General features: G+C 40.2%; 1 protein-coding gene across 1 annotated transcript; it reads left to right on the top strand.

Annotated features, from left to right (window-relative positions):
- The first annotated feature begins 10,969 nt into the window (after positions 1-10,969).
- On the top strand, positions 10,970-16,463 carry LOC127645007 (apolipoprotein L6-like). The gene is made up of 11 exons (XM_052128498.1): positions 10,970-11,014; positions 11,115-11,176; positions 11,483-11,557; positions 12,011-12,085; positions 12,163-12,237; positions 12,365-12,421; positions 12,525-12,587; positions 13,121-13,198; positions 13,300-13,339; positions 13,575-13,626; positions 15,178-16,463. The coding sequence occupies exons 3-11, from the start codon at positions 11,489-11,491 to the stop codon at positions 15,977-15,979; spliced, it is 1,311 nt and encodes a 436-aa protein (XP_051984458.1). The 5' UTR covers positions 10,970-11,014; positions 11,115-11,176; positions 11,483-11,488; the 3' UTR covers positions 15,980-16,463.
- The last annotated feature ends 2,945 nt before the right edge of the window (positions 16,464-19,408 follow it).

Genomic DNA, 19,408 nt, shown 5'->3' with positions numbered 1-19,408 from the left:
GTAATTGTTTAAACTGTCCAATAGACTTTGGACTGCAAAATCTCCAATTTGAAGCAGTATTTGGGATGAGCCTTCATTGAGTTTGTAGAATCTTGTTTGAGATAATAAAATCAGTTAGCAATGTGGAAATACAAAAAGAGTGGAGATGTGTATCCACTGCTAAAATTTCAAAAACAGCCACATAGTTTTATATATTTGTTTTATCTTATGATCATATTATGCTAATAGTAACTGGCAGGGCAGTGGTGGCTCAGCGGTTAAGATTACTGACCAGAAGGTTGGGGGTTCAAGCCCCAGCACTGCCAAGATGCCACTGTTGGGCAATTGAGCAAGGCCCTTGACCCTATCTGCTCCAGGGGTGCCATATCATGGCTAATCTGGGTTACTTACCAAAAGGTTGGGGTTCAAGCCCCAGCACTGCCAAGATGCTACTGTTGGGCCCTTGATCAAGGCCTTTGACCCTATCTGCTCCAGGGGAGCCGTATCATGACTCTGACCTTAGCTGGGATGTGCAAAAAAAAAAAAAAAAAAAAGAATTTCACTGTATATTTTCAAAATGTACAATGTGTGACAAAAATAAATGCTGCATATATATATATATATTTAAATAAGCAGATACTTAAGAGCTTATGATTGGATAATTATTGCAGTGATCAATATGTTTCCGCTTGCAACAATTATTTTAAACCTAACTGATGCAGTGTGTGGATATGTGTGTGTGTGTGAGAGCGAGAGAGATGGCGTGTGTGCCATCACCTGTTGCCACCACCAAGCAGAGATGCTGTCAGCTTTCTGAAGATCAGCTTTCTCAGTGGAAAAATAGCCATCCAAGCAGGGGTATTTCTCCCTATTTTGCGGTAGCCGGTGTGCAAGAGTCATTCACTATAGAAACCGCAATCTTCTCTGCCAATTTATAAAGTATATCCTCTCAAATGTGGAAAGTCCAGTAAGAGGTAAGTGCCTTGAGTTTGTGTAATTAATTTGTTTGTTGTGTCTCTCAGCTGTGATGAGCCGTAATGTTGAAGTTGTTAGTTTGAAGCCGTTTAAAGCTATAGCTTTAGTAGTGCTGTAGTAATAAAAGCAACCACGTAGCGCTGTTGTATGTGAACTGTTCTCATCACCTAACTGGCTCATATTACACACAAAAATTATCTTTTGCCGCCATCCGCTGGCTAACATATGTAATGTCAAAATGTGCACCAGCTACCGTGTTAGCTATTTTTTCCAATGAGAAAATAGGATGAATTTCACCAAAATTACATTATCTTCAGAAAGCTGACTAACAGACTACTACATCATCAACAGGTGATTAGTTTGTTTGTTTGTTTGTTTTTAAATTTGTATTATTAAGCATATTATGACAGGGTAATACAATTTCCAAAACAAGGTTTGTATTATTCAAAGGTAGGCCTATCTTATTTTTTGCCAATAAGACTAGCTCACTATAGCGCATTGTCAGGTAAGACAAATCAATGGTAGTAAGTTCAGTGTTATAAAACTGTTCAGTTACTGAAATGTAATGTTTTGTTAAAATATGATTAAAGTTCATTTAATTTTATTTTTGATTATTGTGATTTAATAATTGTTTTTGCAAATGGAAATATTGAAATGGCAATATAATAATACATTTAATTTCAATATATATATATATATATATATATATATATATATATATATATATATATATATATATATATATATATTTAAATTCAGTACAACAAAAAAAAAAGAAGGATATCATTATTGTTGTTAAACAATATAATTTTGTTAATTCCCTTAATCAAGTCGTTTAAAATGTTAAAATGTTTGTGGTGGTTGTTGGTGGAGGACCATGAGACTGGTTTGAGATATCATGGGGGTCCAGTACTCAAAGATTGAGAACCACTGCATGAAGTCAACGAAAAAACATAAGATAGGCTTTGTGATGGCTGTAATTGCTTTATTTTTTCATATTAGGTCCACAGCTTCAGGATTAATTAAAATACTGTATTTGAGATCACTTTACCACCTACAGTAGCTATGAATCATAGACCACAAATCAGTGCTTGAATTACTCAATAATATGCTAAAAACATGTAATGGCCAGAGATTTTACACAGTAAAAAGAAGATATCCACTGAATGTGTTGCATTTACGTATATGTCTCCACCCATCTATATAGACACAGCAGTTTGCAATGAGCTGTAGATAGACCCAGTCACCTTGTTCCAGAAGAAGGCAGGCAGAGTTACATGATGAGTGTTATCTGATGCTGCGACCACAGATTTGCCATTCAGTCTCAGACCAGTTGAATTACCAAAAGCATTAAAGAGTACAATATTGAAGTAATACACTCCTTTTACTGGTGCTGTGAAGATTCCTGTTGATAACCAGTAAAGGATGACAGAACCATAATCAAGAAATAATACTAGAGTTACATTGTAAGAACATTATGAAAACAAACTAGAAAAACTGGCAATTATTTACTTCATTTACAGTATTTAGTGACAAATAACCTCTCTCTCTCTCTCTCTCTCTCTCTCTCTCTCTCTCTCTCTCTCTCTCTCTCTCTATATATATATATATATATACTGTATATATAAAATAATACAACATTTTTTAATTTGTTGAGTAGCAAAATACCACATGTATACCAATTATGTATATTTCTAATTATATAGAATAATGTGAATACAAATTTAATTAAAGCATTAGTTCACTCAAACATAAAAAGTTCTCTCATCTTTTTCTCACCCACATGCCATCTCAGATGTGTATGACTTTCTTTTTTCTTTAGAACAAAAATTAAGATTTTTAGAAGAATATTTCAGCTCTGTTAGTTCTCACAATGCAAATTAATTGTGACCAGAACTCAGAGGAACCAAAAAGGACATAAAAGGGAGCATAATTAATTAATACATGATTAAATCCATTACTTCTGGAGCAGTATGATAGGTAGAGGTGAGAATCAGAGAAATGTTAAACAAATTTCTTTGTATTTTTTATTTTTTGCTATAAATCTCCACCTTTGACCTACTCATTACGAAGGACAGAGCTCTTTTTATGGCCACTCTGAAGGGAGCATGACATTACAGTTTGAATGTAGTTATCACTAAAAGTCTTGTGACAGTGCCCTTTGTGAAACAATTAGCTTTCTTACTTTTGTTTGGAACAGTCTTTAGAGTGGCGTCCCTTCTCGAAGTGCCCTTTAAGGGTGCAAAACATCAGCTTGATATTTTGCATCAGGCATGGGCCCCCTAGATGTCTTGCCCCCTGGGCACATGCCCATAAAACCCACTGAATTATCTGCCCCTGGGGTTTTGACTCATTTTTATTTTTTGTATTTTTTTAGTTTTACATTTTGGTTTTTAAATAAAGCCCTTTTATGTGCTAGCCCTTAGCATGGCAGGTTGCACTCAGCAAACAATTCAGTGATTTTAAACATGTGCCCATTTTAATGATCCAATAATTTCACTATAGCCTCAACTCCGTAGCAATTCTCCCACCATAGGCTACTTGCACCCACATATTTTTAACACCGTGTTTCATGTATGAAATGTGTAATGTGTAATATATGGACTAATCCATATTTTTGTAACAATATTCATAAATGTAGTGAATAACTCAACCCCATCACAGGTTGACAGTGCAGAAATGTGACAGGGTTGTCTGTAACTAAGTTGTGGTTTGTTGTTCAAAAAGACCTCTGTTCCTCGTGTGGTGTACAGGAGACCACAAAGCATGCGTGAAATTAATAAATTCCCTATATATTTATGGAATAAAATATAATATTGAATAGTACTGATTTAATATATTAACTTCAAGTGACAGGTTGAAATGTTGATCTTGACGAAATATATAGGCTACATTTCAAAATATAAATACAGATTATAATATTTCTGATCAGTTTCTGCACTACCCTGTTGAAGAATGCAGAATGATGTCACTTCAGGATAAAAATGTCATTTTTGGTGGAACGAAAGTTTTATGGGTTGAAAATGTTTGGTGTGACGGGGTTGAGTTTAGACTGAGGGACAAAACTTTATCGCCTGGTTAGATTAGCATGCTAACAGAAAATAAAATTAAAATAGTTCACGTTACACACGTCGCAATTATTTAACAGGTCTTTATGTTCCTTCACAAACTACTCTTTTAACGCAGTTTTCTCCTCCTGGTTGAAGTGGTCGGCAGAGTGCGGTAAGTTAAATCCGAACCGTTTAAGGACTAAATCTTTTGATTATGTCAACAAATTTTACACACGTCAATAGTAGCCTACATAGTAAAAGTTATAAACTAATCAAATATAGAATCCTAGAGATCCAAGTAGTCAACATTGCTACTTTGTCATTTCAAGACGTACTGTAAATTTACCCCAAGATGGTAAAGCAAGAACTGTAAGCTGGATGCTTTTATTTGTTATAAATTCTGTGTTCCGATTTCACTCTGGTAAATGGATGAAGTAGAAGAATGACTTCCTAGAGGCATCTGGACTAACAAAATATAGTAACGGCATTACTTTGATTTAATAGCTCAAAACGCAATGGCCCTTGAGCTGAAAAGTCACTTGTGACTTTATTTCGATTTTCCTCAGTGGTATTTTTTCCCACTCAAAACCTTATGTGAAACACATGTTATTCAGAAGTTATAGGAGCGTAATATGCATTTAGTGCATACATATTTTTCTAAGCTTATCCGTAATTAGTATCAGCATCTGTTATCAAACAATAAGCAATTCTATACTAAGCGTGATCTATTACCATTAGAAAGTTTGCTGAAATTATGCAAGCAATGATGATCTGTCCTAAAACGTCTCGGGTTACATGTGTAACCCTTGTTCCCTGAAAAAGGCGGAACGAGATGTTGCGCTGCTAAGTGCTAGGGGAACAACTCTTGCTGTGAGCCAAGCTGAAATAATGTGTGAAACACGTCAATGGACATTGACCGGAATTTATAGCCTCGGCTGATGTAATCATTAGATGCACCTGAGGCCAGGCTATAAATGGATACGTCACCAGGTGTCGTCAGATACTTCTTTTTGAAGAGCAGTCCTGGGACGTCCCAGTGCGGCAAAGCAGCGCAACATCTCGTTCCGCCTTTTTCAGGGAACAAGGGTTACACATGTAACCCGAGGCGTTCCCTTTACAAAAGGCTTCACTACGATGTTAGCTGCTAAGCGCTAGAGGAACGCAATACCCACGCCGCCGCACTGGGGCTGTCCGGACCCCTACGGTTGTGCAGTGTACTCACAAAAAGCGAGAGGTCTCAGACATGAGCTTCAGATGTCGACTCAAGGGCATAAGAGCCGGAGTAGCATAAACATCTAAACCATTCAATTTTGATGAATGTGTGCGGAGAGGACCAGCCTGCCGCATCACAAACTTGTTCAGGCATGAGCTGAGATGTCGACTCAAGGGCATAAGAGCCCGGAGTAGCAAAGCATCTAGCCCATAAAGTTCGATGAATGTGTGCGAAGAGAACCCTATCGCAACACAAACTTGTCATAAAACTGATGAATGTGAGCGGAGAGGACCAGCCTGCCGCATCACAAACTTGTTCAGGTATGAGCTGAGATGTCGACTCAAGGGCATAAGAGCCCAGAGTGCAGAACATCCAAACTAAAAATGTCCAATGAATGTGTGCGGAGAGGACAACCTGCCGCATCACACACTTGTTTAGGCATGGGCTGAGATGCCGACTCAAGGGCATAAGAGCCCGGAGTAGCAAAGCATCTAGCCCATAAAGTTCGATGAATGTGTGCGAAGAGAACCCTATCGCAACACAAACTTGTCATAAAAACTGATGAATGTGGCGGAGAGGACAAGCCTGCCGCATCACAAACTTGTTCAGGCATGAGCTGAGATGTCGACTCAAGGGCATAAGAGCCCGGAGTAGCAAAGCATCTAACCCATAAAGTTCGATGAATGTGTGCGAAGAGAACCCTATCGCACCACAAACCTGTCATAAAAACTGATGAATGTGAGCGGAGAGGGCCAGCCTGCCGCATCACAAACTTGTTCAGGTATGAGCTGAGATGTCGACTCAAGGGCATAAGAGCCCGGAGTGCAGAACATCCAAACTAAAAAGGTGCAATGAATGTGTGCGGAGGGGACAACCTGCCGCATCACAAACTTGTTTAGGCATGGGCTGAGATGTCGACTCAAGGACATAAGAGTCCGGAGTAGCAAAGCATCTAACCCATAAAGTTCGATGAATGTGTGCGAAGAGAACCCTATCGCAACACAAACTTGTCATAAAAACTGATGAATGTGAGCGGAGAGGACCAGCCTGCCGCATCACAAACTTGTCCAGACATGAGCTTGAGATGTCGACTCAAGGGCATAAGAGCCCGGAGTGGCAAAACATCCAAACTATAAAAATCCAATGAATGTGTGCGGAGAGGACAACCTGCCGCATCACAAACTTGCTGCAGAGGGAGACCTCTAGCCAAGGTTTTAGAGGAGGAGAGCCCTCTGGTAGAGTGCGCCCTGAAACCTACTGGCGAAGCTTGACCGCGCGCCTCGTAGGCCCGGGCAATAATGAGGATGCCTCTTTGAGGGCACCCCGCCCACCAAGCCGTGGCAAACCGCAGTGGCCACATAGAACCTGGCAGTGGCGAGGCAAGTGCCCGCTGACAGTTCTTTCTACAGAAAATCCAGAACTGAAACAAACTGGCAGTTAGCTGGTTCTGTAATAAGAACTTTAGTAGAAGGAAACGCATGCAGGTGCATTTGCGTTACTACGTTCAGCCCCTCCCAAGGGGAGGGAGGACTGGGCGACTCGGGGAGAAGTAGAGGAGACATTGCGCTATCAACAGAGGCGAAGAGGTCCTCTTCTGCCCTGTAAAATCTACCCAGATCAGTTCCAAGTGGAGGGAGCCCTAGCACTTGAAATGGTCTCGATAATCTCAAGAGAAACCCCGTGAACCTCATTTGGTACCCTTAGGGGCCAGACATGAAAGGTTTCACAATTCGGGCCGGGGATGAAATATCGTCCCGTGCCTGAGACAGAAGGTCCCTCCTGTCCGGAATCGCCCAAGGCGAGCCGTCGAGGAGAGATATAATTTCTGAGAACCAAATCCTGTTCGGCCAGTGAGGCACTATCAGTAAGAGGCAAGACCCTTGCTGGCGAACTCTGGCTAAGACTCCGGGAGCAGAGAAACCGGGGAAAAGCATACCGACACATTCTGGGCCATGTATGCGCCATCGGCGTCCAGACCCAGGGGGCTGGGTGACTCAGAGAGAAGTAGAGGGACATTGCGCAGTCTCTTGAGAGGCGAAGAGGTCCACTTCTGCTCTGTAAAATCTCTCCCAAATTTGTTGTACTACCTCGGGTGGAGTTTCCACTCGCCCCTCAGTATGTTCTGTCTGGACAGCAAATCTGCTCCCACATTTAGGCGTCCAGGGATATAACTGACCTGAGTGACAGGAGTTTACCCTGGGCCCTAAGGAGAATCCGGCGTGTCAGAAATACAGCTGACAAGAACGTGGGTCTCCTTGATGATTTATGTAAGAGGCTACCGCTGTATTGTCCACCCGCACCAAGACATGGCAGCCTCAGGAGTAGGTATTTCAGGGCCAGAAATACAGCCATCAACCCGAGACAGTGACTGTGACAACCGAGCTGGCGACCCTCCTATCCCCTTAAGCTGGACGACCACTTAAGGCCGCTACCCCGCCCGTCAGGGAGGCGTCTGTTGTTAGCAGTCTGCGACAACAAGGCGCACCTAGAGTGGGACCCAAGGCAGAAAACCGGGGTCTGAACCACATAGAAAGGGAACGAAGCCTGAGGCGCGTAACCCTATTTAGCCCAGGGGTTTTGGCCCTTGGAAGAAATCCCCTGGCTTTTGGCCACAACAAAAACGGTCTCATGAGCAGAAGGTCCAGAGGGATCACCGTGGACGCGTTCAGCCCTGAGACCTGGAAATCATTGATACTGATAACAGTGCAACCTTGACCTAGCCTGACTTTGCTCAGGGTGATCTGAATGGACTCAATCCTAGCGGGAGACAGTTGTGCCCGCATTGAGATTGAACTCCATACGATGCCCGATAGACAGTGTTCTGAGTGGGAGAGAGGCGCTTTTCTTGGCGTTGAGTCTCAACCCCAGAGAAACAGATGAGCTAAGGCGATGTCCCTGTGCTGAACTGCCAGTTCCTGGAACTGCGCTAGGATCAGCCAGTCGTCTACGTAATTCAGAATGCAGATGCCCGGAGTCCCAAGGAGCCAGCGCTACATCATGCATTGTGAATGTGCGGGTAAAAGGGCTAGGCTGAGTGAAAGAACCTGACCCTGGAAGACTTCAGCCCCGGAAGTGAACCTCAGGAACTTTCCATGTTGTGGCAGAACTTCTAAATGAAGTATAGAAGTGCGTCATAAGATCGATGGTGACCAGCCAAACGAGTTGTAGGGCTTGAGACACGACCGTCTTGACAGGCATCATCTTGGACTTGAACACCCACGGGTAGTTCAAGCTTTAAGATCTAAGCCAGACGCCACCCCTCACCCTCCACGGGAAGCGGGAAGTATTTAGTGTAATAACCTAACTCTCTCTCTGGAAGGGAACACATACCATGGCCCCTTTAACCAGGAGATTGAATTGTTTTTTTTGTTTTTTACACAAAAGAAATCCGGTTCTGATAGTGAGAACACGCCGTTGAAACACGGAAAAGTGGCGAGAGAATTAAATCCTGTCGCCCTTATAAGACCCACAGAAAAGAATATATCCGGCAGAAGTTTCCACGCTGCCAGGATCTCTGAGATGGGTATTATATTTTAACACTTCCTGTTGAGGGGTTGTCGGGTGTTTCGCGTCCTGAATAAAATGCAGGAACAGTGAAAACACCCAATTTTGACGGAAGCCTCTGCAACCCGAAACACCAAGAGGTGGCGGGAATGGAGGGGCTTCGAGGGGGTACCGGGAGGGGTGAAGTGAAGCACGCGCCCCATCCCGAGGGAGCTACCCCTAATCTAGGCGCAAGACCGTCAGGGTTTTCTCTTACTAGAATTTATAGTCCTGAGGTCTTGCTTGGGGCTGGCGAGGCGGCGAGACTGTCCCCAATCCCTAGGAGGAGGAGCACGACTCGCCATGCTTTGCTTTTGAGCCTCCCTTCAGTCAGGACCGAGGTGGGTCTGAGGCTTGCTCGTCAAGCGCAGAACCCACACTCAGGTCGATCCAGGAGGTCAGCCTGGTATGCCTGAAAAACAGCATAGTGTGCAGAGCAGCACCAGCCTGACCTGCTGCTTGATAAGCCCTTCCCACTAAAGTGGAGGTTGTCCTACAAGGCTTTGAGGGAGAGAGGGCTTCTTAAGAGACGATGCCGAGCCCGGCGAGAGATAGCCCATAAGCGTCTCTTCGACCGGCGGCATCACTGAATACCCCGTGCCTCAGCACCCACGATAGTCGAATATAATGACGTCGAGGGTATGAGAACACGGGAAGAATATATATATATATATATATATATATATATATATTATTATTTTTATATATTTTTTTTTATATATTTTTTTTTTTTAGGGGTTCTCCATGAGCGAAAAAGCTCTTCATGGAGGTTATCAAAGAAAGGGAAGGGACCCATGAGGCGTTCCCTTTCTTAGACTAGAAGATAAAATCTATCCCCTAATTTGGAGCGTTTGGGGGTCTCTTTTTCGCGTGGCCAGTCCAATCTGGCAACCGCACAAGTAACAACATCGAGCAATTCCTCCGTAGATTTTTTATCGCGGACGGAAAGCTCGGAGGCGGGAAGAGAATCGCGATCCACCTCATGATCCGAAGAAGCGTCGGAACGCGCTTCGAGATCATGTGAAGGACCAACTGGGTTTGGGGAGAGAGTGAGAGAAAGGGATCAACCCGTCTCTTGCTCCTCAGCCAAATCCATGCACGAGCCTGCTGACTCCCGGAAGCAAGCGAGGCGAGCACGACGCACTCTGCCTGTTAAAGCAAATCGCAGTGCTCGCACCCACCCTGCTGCAACGCGAGAGCAGCGTGCTCTTACCCCCAAACAAACAGCAAAAACTGATGTGTGCCGTCTTCAGCTATAGAGCGAGAAGAGGGAACACGCACCGTTTGCTTTCAGTCATTCTCTCTTTTTTTTTTTAGAAATATATATATATAATATTTTCCAAACAGAAGAGAAAAGAACAATGTTCACTGCACACTGTCTAACTGATTATATCTCCTAACAGAGGAAAGCAAGTTTTGACAGCGTGTGTGAAACACACAGAAACAGAATCGCTCTGAAAAAAGAGTTTCTGACGACACCTGGTGACGTATCCATTTATAGCCTGGCCTCAGGTGCATCTAATGATTACATCAGCCGAGGCTATAAATTCCGGTCAATGTCCATTGACGTGTTTCACACATTATTTCAGCTTGGCTCACAGCAAGAGTTGTTCCCCTAGCGCTTAGCAGCGCAACATCGTAGTGAAGCCTTTTGTAAAGGGAACAACAGTTCTAACACATAGGCTGTCCATTTTGTTTTTAATCTGGAGTAAAGTGGGTTCTTTAGTGGCAAAGAAACCTGCTGCTGATCTGGGGTCTGTTTAACCCCACAACATTCAGTCTTTACATGAAGCTTATTTTTAACAACAACTCTTTTCTTTCTCTGTCTCAGGATGACCTCTCACTTCAAAGACAACTTTCAGCATGTGACCATATTTGGTCTGACCATAACATCAGTTAAGTCTTTAATATCCCTGTTTATGCTCATATGACACTGTCTCTTTTTCTCTTTATCTTACTCATTCCACCAGGGCATTTCCATAATGGATAGAGAACCTTCTCAAATCGATGACAGCTTTGCCAGTTACTCCACTGCTGAAGTAAGTCTCACCTTGACTGTCTTTCACATTTCTCCTTTTCTGTTTCCCTCTTACTTTCTCTTTTTGTCTCACTTTCTTTCCATAACTTCCTGTCTTACTGCATTTCTGCTCCTTTTTTATTTTCCTCTTGTCTATTTTAGGACAATCCAGAAATGCAAACTGGAGTGTATCAAAGTCAAAGACCACAAAAAACAACTGAAAGTTCTGAAGGGCAGGTATGAGACTTCATGACACTATATGAAACACTCATCTGATGCCCTGTGCTTGGTTTTCACCATTGCACATAAACTAAAATCTCCTTTCTCATTTTGTCAGGTCAACACACCTGAGCATACTGAGCTGTTAGACAGTAAGGATAGTCTGGCAGAACTTCTAAGGTAAGACTGAGATTTTGGGGGGTTATCAGCATATGTTATTATAAACTGAAAATGTAAGGTCATTTGTTTATTAAAAGTAATTTAGTCAGTTATAACATATAAGGGCAAAATTTAATTTCACATATGATTGAGAAGAGGCTTTCTCTGTATAAGGAAAAGTTTTTCCCAAATTGTTCATCAGGGGTTTTAAGTCCAGTTTTATAATCTGTACACTTTCCAAACAGATTCACTGAATGAATCTTTCATGTAAAATCATTAGAATAAGGTGAAAAGCTGTTGTAATTGTAAGACATCTGCTTGCCCTAGCAGTACATGGAAAGATCACACCAGTCCATGGAACCCAGTGAAAAACCTGATGATAAACAGTCAAAGTCTGCACAGGTGGGCACATTTTTAAGCAACAATCCAGTTTTGAAATTAGTTTCAGGGCTACATAGATGATAAGGATTTATTACACACATCCTTGGATAGATCTTTAAAAAAAAAAGATCTGGTATTTCCTTGGATTCTCTACACATTTATCATTTTATGTGCTATCCTATTTGGCAACCATGACAGATTACCTAACATTTCTAATTTGATTAAAAAATGATGTTGCACTGTTCTTTATTTTTTATAAATTAGTTCATTATTTTATAACAGATTTTAAGTAGAATTTCTTTTCGTACCTTCGTCTTTTTTCCACAATACAGCGTACAGGTCAGATAAACCCACCTTTATGGTAACTTCTGAATCTATTAATTCTCTGAATCATCTTCTACTATCCTGCAACTCCATTTTTAGAGATGTGTAAGTACTGTATATTGTTGACCCAATTTAACTGTTTATTGTTAGGTCAGTGGGAAAGCAGACCCCACAAACAGGACTGAGGGCACATCTGAAACTCCACTCAATACTTCTAGTGAAGAGGTACTCTACAAACACTACAAAGGTTATTCACCTTTTACACTTTAGCTCTTACCAAGGCATTTTACATATCTTTGCAGGGTGACAGCATTGAGGTTTTGGAAAAGAGGCATCACAATGAGGGTGAGATACCCGGAGAAGACGACAGTCCTAAAGTAAACAACCTCACTCATCACTTTAATCATTACAGATCGCCATATCTGTGCATGTTTCAAAGAACTAAAGCAGGTGGTCTGGACCTCATACCAGTTGAAAAGCATCACACCATTTATATTTTCACAGCAAAAAGGGCAGAAGAAGAAACCCAGAAATCCATTTATGCCTCAAGTTGCAGCAAAGGTAAACAAGTTTTGTAATTTTGTTTTGGTTACGGTTCCCAATTTAAAGTATGAGCAAAAGTATGACAATTATTAGTCAATGAAATAACATGCTTTTATTTCAGAGCAAAACGATGCAGAAGAAAAATGGAAACCTAACTGAAGGCAGTGACAAAGACCTTCCAGAGGTACTAACAGTTCTTTCATTCACAATCAAAATATCTCCTTCTATTTTCTCATTGAAGTCTAGTGAAATTGAAAACTAGACCCATCAAGAACTGAGAGACTATTGTGGTATCATAAACATAAAATAACTGCTGAGTCCTTCAGTAATCTGATAATAGACTTAAATGTTGTTTTATGCTATATGACATATTAAACCAGCCCAGATAATGAGACTGATTTCTTAATTGTTTGCCCATACTGTTACTGGTACTGTTATGTGTCCATGTTTGTCACTTCATTTTCATTTCTTAAAACTTCTGCAAACATTAAAAGAGAAGTTGTGGGTCTGATTAAAATGTTCATTTGGCAATCCCGGTTTCTCTTTTTCTATGTTTTGTTTCTGACATTCAACAAATGAACTCCTTGGCCCCAATCTTTCTCTATTTGGCCAGGCACAACAAGCTTGTGACACAACAAAACTGTCATTCGCCATCTGGTTATCTTTTACATATTCCTCTTGCAGAAAACCTGACATTGCTTTCTATTTACTTATTAGACTAAAGGCCACAAGAAAACCCTCATGGAATGGCTGGATGAGTTCCGTATAAGTGAAAGTCAGCGGGAGTTTGATGAGGTTAGCTGTGTAAAAATAGTTTCAGATACTTCTTGCTTTTATTTATTAAGATTTATTTATTTATTTAAGTTTTTTTAGTTATCCGGTTCTATCTTTAACAGGATCTTGACGGCCTTATGGATTGGTGGAGCACTGTGGAAAGTGAGTTTGTTCCAACATGTTGGCACTGATTACATTGACATCATCTACATTTGTGTTTTTCCCATTCAGAATTTTTTTCCAACCTTGCACTTATTATTATAGCTTATTATTATAGCTTATTATATACCTACCTTATTATACCAGCACTTAATCAAGTTAATCAGGTTGTTCTTCATGACATGGACCTGGTATTGTTAGCAAAATTTTCCTCCAATTTTGTTTTTTTCCAATTCAGAATGGGAGGACATTACCAAAGGTGACAACATGACAGAGAAAGAGGAAGCCAAGTAAGTCAAAATTAATTCTGAAGGGTGAATTCACTAAACATTTGAGCCACTTTTGTGTGTTGTAATTCAGAGCATAAAACTGTCCTATTCACTAACCACCACAATAGTTACACTGTCACGATCCCCTGTTGTCTGCCCTGTGTTTCACTTGTCAACTGTCTTAAAACTACACTTCCCATAGTTCCCTGCCCTCATCACTGCCAGCAGTCACTCATTGTTCTCACATGCATGTCGTTTAGTCATCATTGTGTTTGTGTATTTAAACCCTGTTTGTTCTCCAGTCATTGTCGGTCATTGTTTGTGGATGCCTGGATGTAGATGTTTTGCCGTGTTTACCCAGTTAGTCAATGTTGCCTTTGCCCACTGTGTATGTTTTGTATTCTTTGGATGTTTTCGTGTTTTAGTTTTTGTTTTTCCACTGTGGACGTTTCCTTTGTTCCAGTCTTGTTTGTTTTCACTTTGGTCAATAAAAACCCGCACTTAGATCCTCACCCCTCGTCTGCCTCCTCCTGCTAACGTTACAGAACCACCGACAATGACTGGAGAACAACAGGGTTTAAATACACAAACACAATGATGACTAAACGACATGCAGGTGAGAACAATGAGTGACTGCTGGCAGTGATGAGGGCAGGGAACTATGGGAAGTGTAGTTTTAAGACAGATGACAAGTGAAACACGGGGCAGACAACAGGGGATCGTGACATACACACTGTTACACAATGGTAACGCACAACAAAGTTTTTAAATTAAGTAAATGTAATTTCTTATCGTGCAAGTACGCCTCCTTTCTATGTAGATTACAATCATTATTGATGTATAGAAGAATGTATTAAATACAATATTGAGTAATGTAGGCCATGTTGAGTGTTTGACAAAATAATACCTCAATTACAATGTGGGATCAGCCAGGAAAGACATTAAAAAAATTTGTTAAGATGCTGCACAACTGCAACTATCTCATTATAACTAACATTACATTAAAACATAGTCCCCATCAAGGCAAATCTTTGTTCACTGGCAACTTTATTTCTATGTATACAAACAGCATAATTTTAATGTGCTTCATTAAAAAAAATTGCATTGTGTACATTTTCTATTGATCATGGTTAGCAGCAGTAATTCATCAAATCATGATCAAGTGATGGAGAAGAGCATTAGATCCTGGCATATATCCAGATGCGTGGTATAGTCAAGTGCACTTTCGCAAATTAAACAGATTATTCAGGTGTCTGTATCTCAGTAGTGGAGTGATCCTGTACAGTCCCAGCAGAGTGTGTCAGATCATAGTGGTCTAATGCATCATCCACTATCAGAATCAGCCTGAAAAATGAAATAGTAAATTGTATTCAGCCAGAAAATGTGGGCAAGTTTGCACTGTTTTCTGATCTGCATAATACCTTTAATGATTCAGGCACTAAACCAGTGCACACAGCGTGTTTAAATTACCAGCATTTATACCGGCCTCAATTCATTCTTAGTGAGTTGAGTTCCCCCTTGAGTGTGTGATATTGTAAAGTAAATCTGACTGTCTAATTGTCTGTTCTTCTGGGCTTTTGCAGTAACAGCTGAGAAGGTGAAGGGCATACGTGTGTTTAACAAACTCTTCTCAGAGCGAGCAGAGGGACTGTGGCAACACGTGATTGACCTGCACGCCATTGCTGATGGTCTGGACCGCTTCAACAAGAAGACCAAGATCGCCCAGATCACCGGTGGCTCCACCAGTGCTTTGGGAGGTGTTGCCACCATTACAGGCCTTGCCCTGGCACCTTTCACCATGGGAACCTCTCTGATCATAACTGCAGTTGGCCTGGGTGTTGCCATGGCAGGTGGGCTAACCTCTGCCTCTGCTGGCATATCTAGTACCGTCAACAACTCTTTGGATCGCAAGAAAGTGGAGCGCATTGTGGAAGACTACCAGGAGAAGATGGCTGACCTAAACAAATGCATGAAGTTCATCAAGCAAGGGATCACAAACCTACACAAGTTCAACCTGAATAAGATGAAAAAACATGCTTACAATCGAGACTTCCCTTGTTTTGACAATGTCTATGAGGACGGTGCCATGGCAGGCAAAGCTATTCTAATCAATGCCAATGAGATAATGCGTGTGGTGCAGGTAGCCAATGTTGCTGGAACCACAGCAGCACGAGCTGTGCAGATCGCTAGTGTATCCACCGGTGTTCTGACTGGACTCTTTGTTGGTATGGATATCTACTTTGTGGCAAAGGACTCCCATGAGCTGAAAAAAGGAGCAAAGTCAGAATTTGCTGCAAAGATTAGAGAGGTGGCAGACCAACTACATGAGGGTTTGGTGGAACTTAACAGTATCCGAGAGGAGCTGCAGTTTTAAGCCCTTTTACATTTTACTGTAAATCTACACTTTCACTTCCATATTCTGGTGTGGAAATTACTTTCACATTCAGCCACACATACTGTAGATGTATTATTTGAGGTGTAACATTGAATTGTTGTTATTGTGGTTGATTTAGCGTTTGCAGTGTTACGTCATCATGGCAAAATTGGATATAGGCCTAACTTTACACAGAAAAGTTTAGTAAGTGATTTTATCACACTAAAATCATGTTAACACGCATATTGTCTTTTGGCCATACTTTTGAAACAGTGAGTATTTTAATGTTTACGGATTGGCCCCATTCCATGCCTCACTAAACCTCATTGTTTTTTTTGTTTGGTTTTTTTTTTAAAGAAAAAGGAGGGACAAGTAGAAACTATTATTATTTTTTTGTAATGTTTTTTGGTAATCAACATTTTGCCACAAATGCTGTCGATTGCGCCTAACTTGTATTGAACACGGAATATTCCTTTAAAAAGAACACCAACTGTTTTTGTTTTATTTTATTTTTAGTGCAAGAGTTTCTTGCAGAGCTCATTTGTAGGCTATTTATTTATTTTCAGTGAGGCTATTCTCTTTTTATTTGCTGTTTACTGTAGATGTGAAGAGACACAGTAGGCGTTTTATGTGGCCAAACGCATGGGGACAAAGGTAGGCACATAATAATCACATGAAAAGATTAGTTCTCTTTTTTGAAGATACTACCACAGTAAATGCCTACAATAATGGCATTCCCCATATGCATTTCCAGTAATTCCACTAACTGCAAATTAGTTTTTGTTTATTTATTTCAAACAAATGCTGTTGATGATTTTGCTGAAATTCTGGGTTCAAAGTTGAATGCATGTTTAATAATGTTTCCAAGGGATCCAACCTAATCACTCATCCAAAGCTTTGCCTCAGACTTCCCCTAAGATAAAATGAGGTAATATGTGGTTGATATGAGGTGGGCACACAGTCACGTGACAAAGACTCTTTCAGTTCCATGGTTTCACTGTATCATCATGTCATTACTTAAAATCATTTAACCTTACCAAGTTCTGAAATATAGTTTTAACCTCTGCTGAACCTCTTATGGATAGCCTTTAGGTCATTTAAAATATCAAATTATACCACTCTTTTCAGATGATTTTGAGTTTCACTCAAAATGAGAATGGAAAAGGACACACACTCTGAAGACGTAGCACCATTGTTAGATTGTCAGTTTGGCTATGGCAGATTGCTATTTTTCCCCCTACTGATAAAAGCATTTTGTATTGTACACTGTAAACACATCACAGTAATGTCTGTGCTATTGTCACCAAACAGAATAGCTCTTTTCTTTTCGTTATTGGAATTATGCAATCCTACTTCCAAATTTGTTTAAATGTCAAGGTCAGTAATGTAGAATCATACCTAGAGTGTGTGTATAATTTGGCAGGCAACATTCTATTACACTTCCTCACTGATTTTAGTGTCAACAGACAACATTTCCTTAGATTTACACATTTAAAATGTACAGTCTATACAAAAATATGGATGGCTCATCGGGCACTCGACACAGTTTTATCCAATAAATTAGAACAGGGCTACTCAACTTTGGAAAGCTCATTGTCCACATAGCTGGGTCCCTATAGCCTCCGGCCGTACTTTACAAGTAATTTTTATATATGCATAGAGTATGTGAGCTATTCAAAGGGGTTTAACAGATTTGCGCTGATTAATCATTTTCAGGTGAGATTGCGAGCACGTATTTACATATGGATCACGCATGCGCAGTAGGGTTGCAACGGTATGAGGCTTTCACGGTATGGAACCATCTCAGAAAATATCACCGTTTCGCTGTATATGGTATTACACAATTATTATTGTCAGTTACAATGACTCTTAAAAGTGAAAACCAGTTTTTTTTTTTTTTTTTTTTTTTGATTGAACAAACACTATTATAATTGAAACTTGAAACAATATTTTTAATTGAATTATGTGTAAAAAAAAAAAAAGTCTTCCTTTTGAAAATAAATAAGAAAGCTAACAGAATTGTAATAATAAACTGAATTATAAATATGATTAAAAAATAGCATGTAACTATAAAATGTTATATAACTAAAGCATGTTAGCATAGCATGTTAAATTAACTACTAAATGAAAAATAACATCAGCTTTGTGAGCTTGTAATGTCCTATGATTATTAACAATTATCATATACTGTAGATGCACGACAGTGCAGCCATACTGCTTCTGTCTGTACCTTTAACTCAGTGGTTGTTACCTGGTTTTGCTTCAGGACCACATTTTACGTTGGAAATCAAGCGGCGACCCACCATAGTAAAAACTTAACCTGTATTTAATGTATCCTGGGTCGCATTTCCTTTTATGTTGCATAGTTCTCTTCATGGTTTTCAAGTACAAGGACATGCATCAAGTGACATTATTTTTGTTGTTGAAGTCAACAACAAAGAGACAGGACGTTTTCTCTCCCCCTTTTAAAAATTGGAGACCATATTTACTTATATGAGCACATTATTATCCCGTTTGTTTCCTAATTTCAAACATAATTAAAACAGAACATACATATTACACAGTAGGAAAAGCCCATCATTACCATGGTTAGGTCAGTGTAGCCTTAAATAATAGTAATAATAATATCAAATTATAATATTTATGAAAAAATAAGTAAAAGCTGAAACACATCTTGAAACTTTACAACTGCCATTGTTGATATAAAATGACGTCTAATAGATTCTACCTTTAGATTATTTCATATGAAACTAAAACATTTTGTACAAATAGTTACATTTACTCACGTAAAATTGTGAACATTTTTGTACAGGTGATGATGTATAATGAAAAATATATCAGCGCACAGTGTTGTTTTTTTCCTCCTCAGTGCTGTTTGAGAGGTTCGACTTGACTTCCTCTGTAATGCTTTAAACTAGAAAAGTCTCACTAGAATTTAAATTGGTCACATCAGTTTTGAGGTCTACATGCCACAATATCGAGGGAAGCCCAGTTGTTGCACGCGCGTGCCAGAGAAGAGCAGATCATGATCGCGAGCTGGTTTCCGTTACACTGGTGTGAACGTGCTGATGAGAAGCCTAGCTGATTGAGAGATAATCATTAAATCTGCCTCGGCAGTCGTAAACAGGCTATCACACATTCAATGGGAGAACTATGTCATTGTTCTTTCCCTGCTGTCCACGACCCAGTCAGAATCAGAATAGACCTGCTATGGGATGATTTTAATCTCAATATGATTAATGAATCCACACACAATTATGCATGTACTAGATACATTTTGTGAATGTATTTTACTAACCACAAACAAATGCCATTTGATTTGAATCTGTGGAATTCGGGATTGAATGATTGTGCAGCGATTTGTACAAATACAGACATGTTTGCAAATAAACATGTTCTGTTCTACATTAATAAATCAAAAATTGCTCA

Source organism: Xyrauchen texanus, chromosome 6 (genome assembly GCF_025860055.1).
Source record: "Xyrauchen texanus isolate HMW12.3.18 chromosome 6, RBS_HiC_50CHRs, whole genome shotgun sequence".
Lineage (NCBI taxonomy): Eukaryota > Metazoa > Chordata > Actinopteri > Cypriniformes > Catostomidae > Xyrauchen > Xyrauchen texanus.
This window is presented reverse-complemented; position numbering and strand designations above follow the sequence as displayed.

What these genes read in the sequence shown, in the direction of transcription:
- LOC127645007 (XM_052128498.1), top strand. Translation starts at nt 11,489, where the DNA reads ATGGAAAGATCACACCAGTCCATGGAACCCAGTGAAAAACCTGATGAT. An exon ending in GAGAAGACGACAGTCCTAAA is followed by an intron (nt 12,238 to 12,364) that starts GTAAACAACCTC and finishes ATATTTTCACAG; the next exon opens with CAAAAAGGGCAGAAGAAGAA. An exon ending in ACAGAGAAAGAGGAAGCCAA is followed by an intron (nt 13,627 to 15,177) that starts GTAAGTCAAAAT and finishes TCTGTTCTTCTG; the next exon opens with GGCTTTTGCAGTAACAGCTG.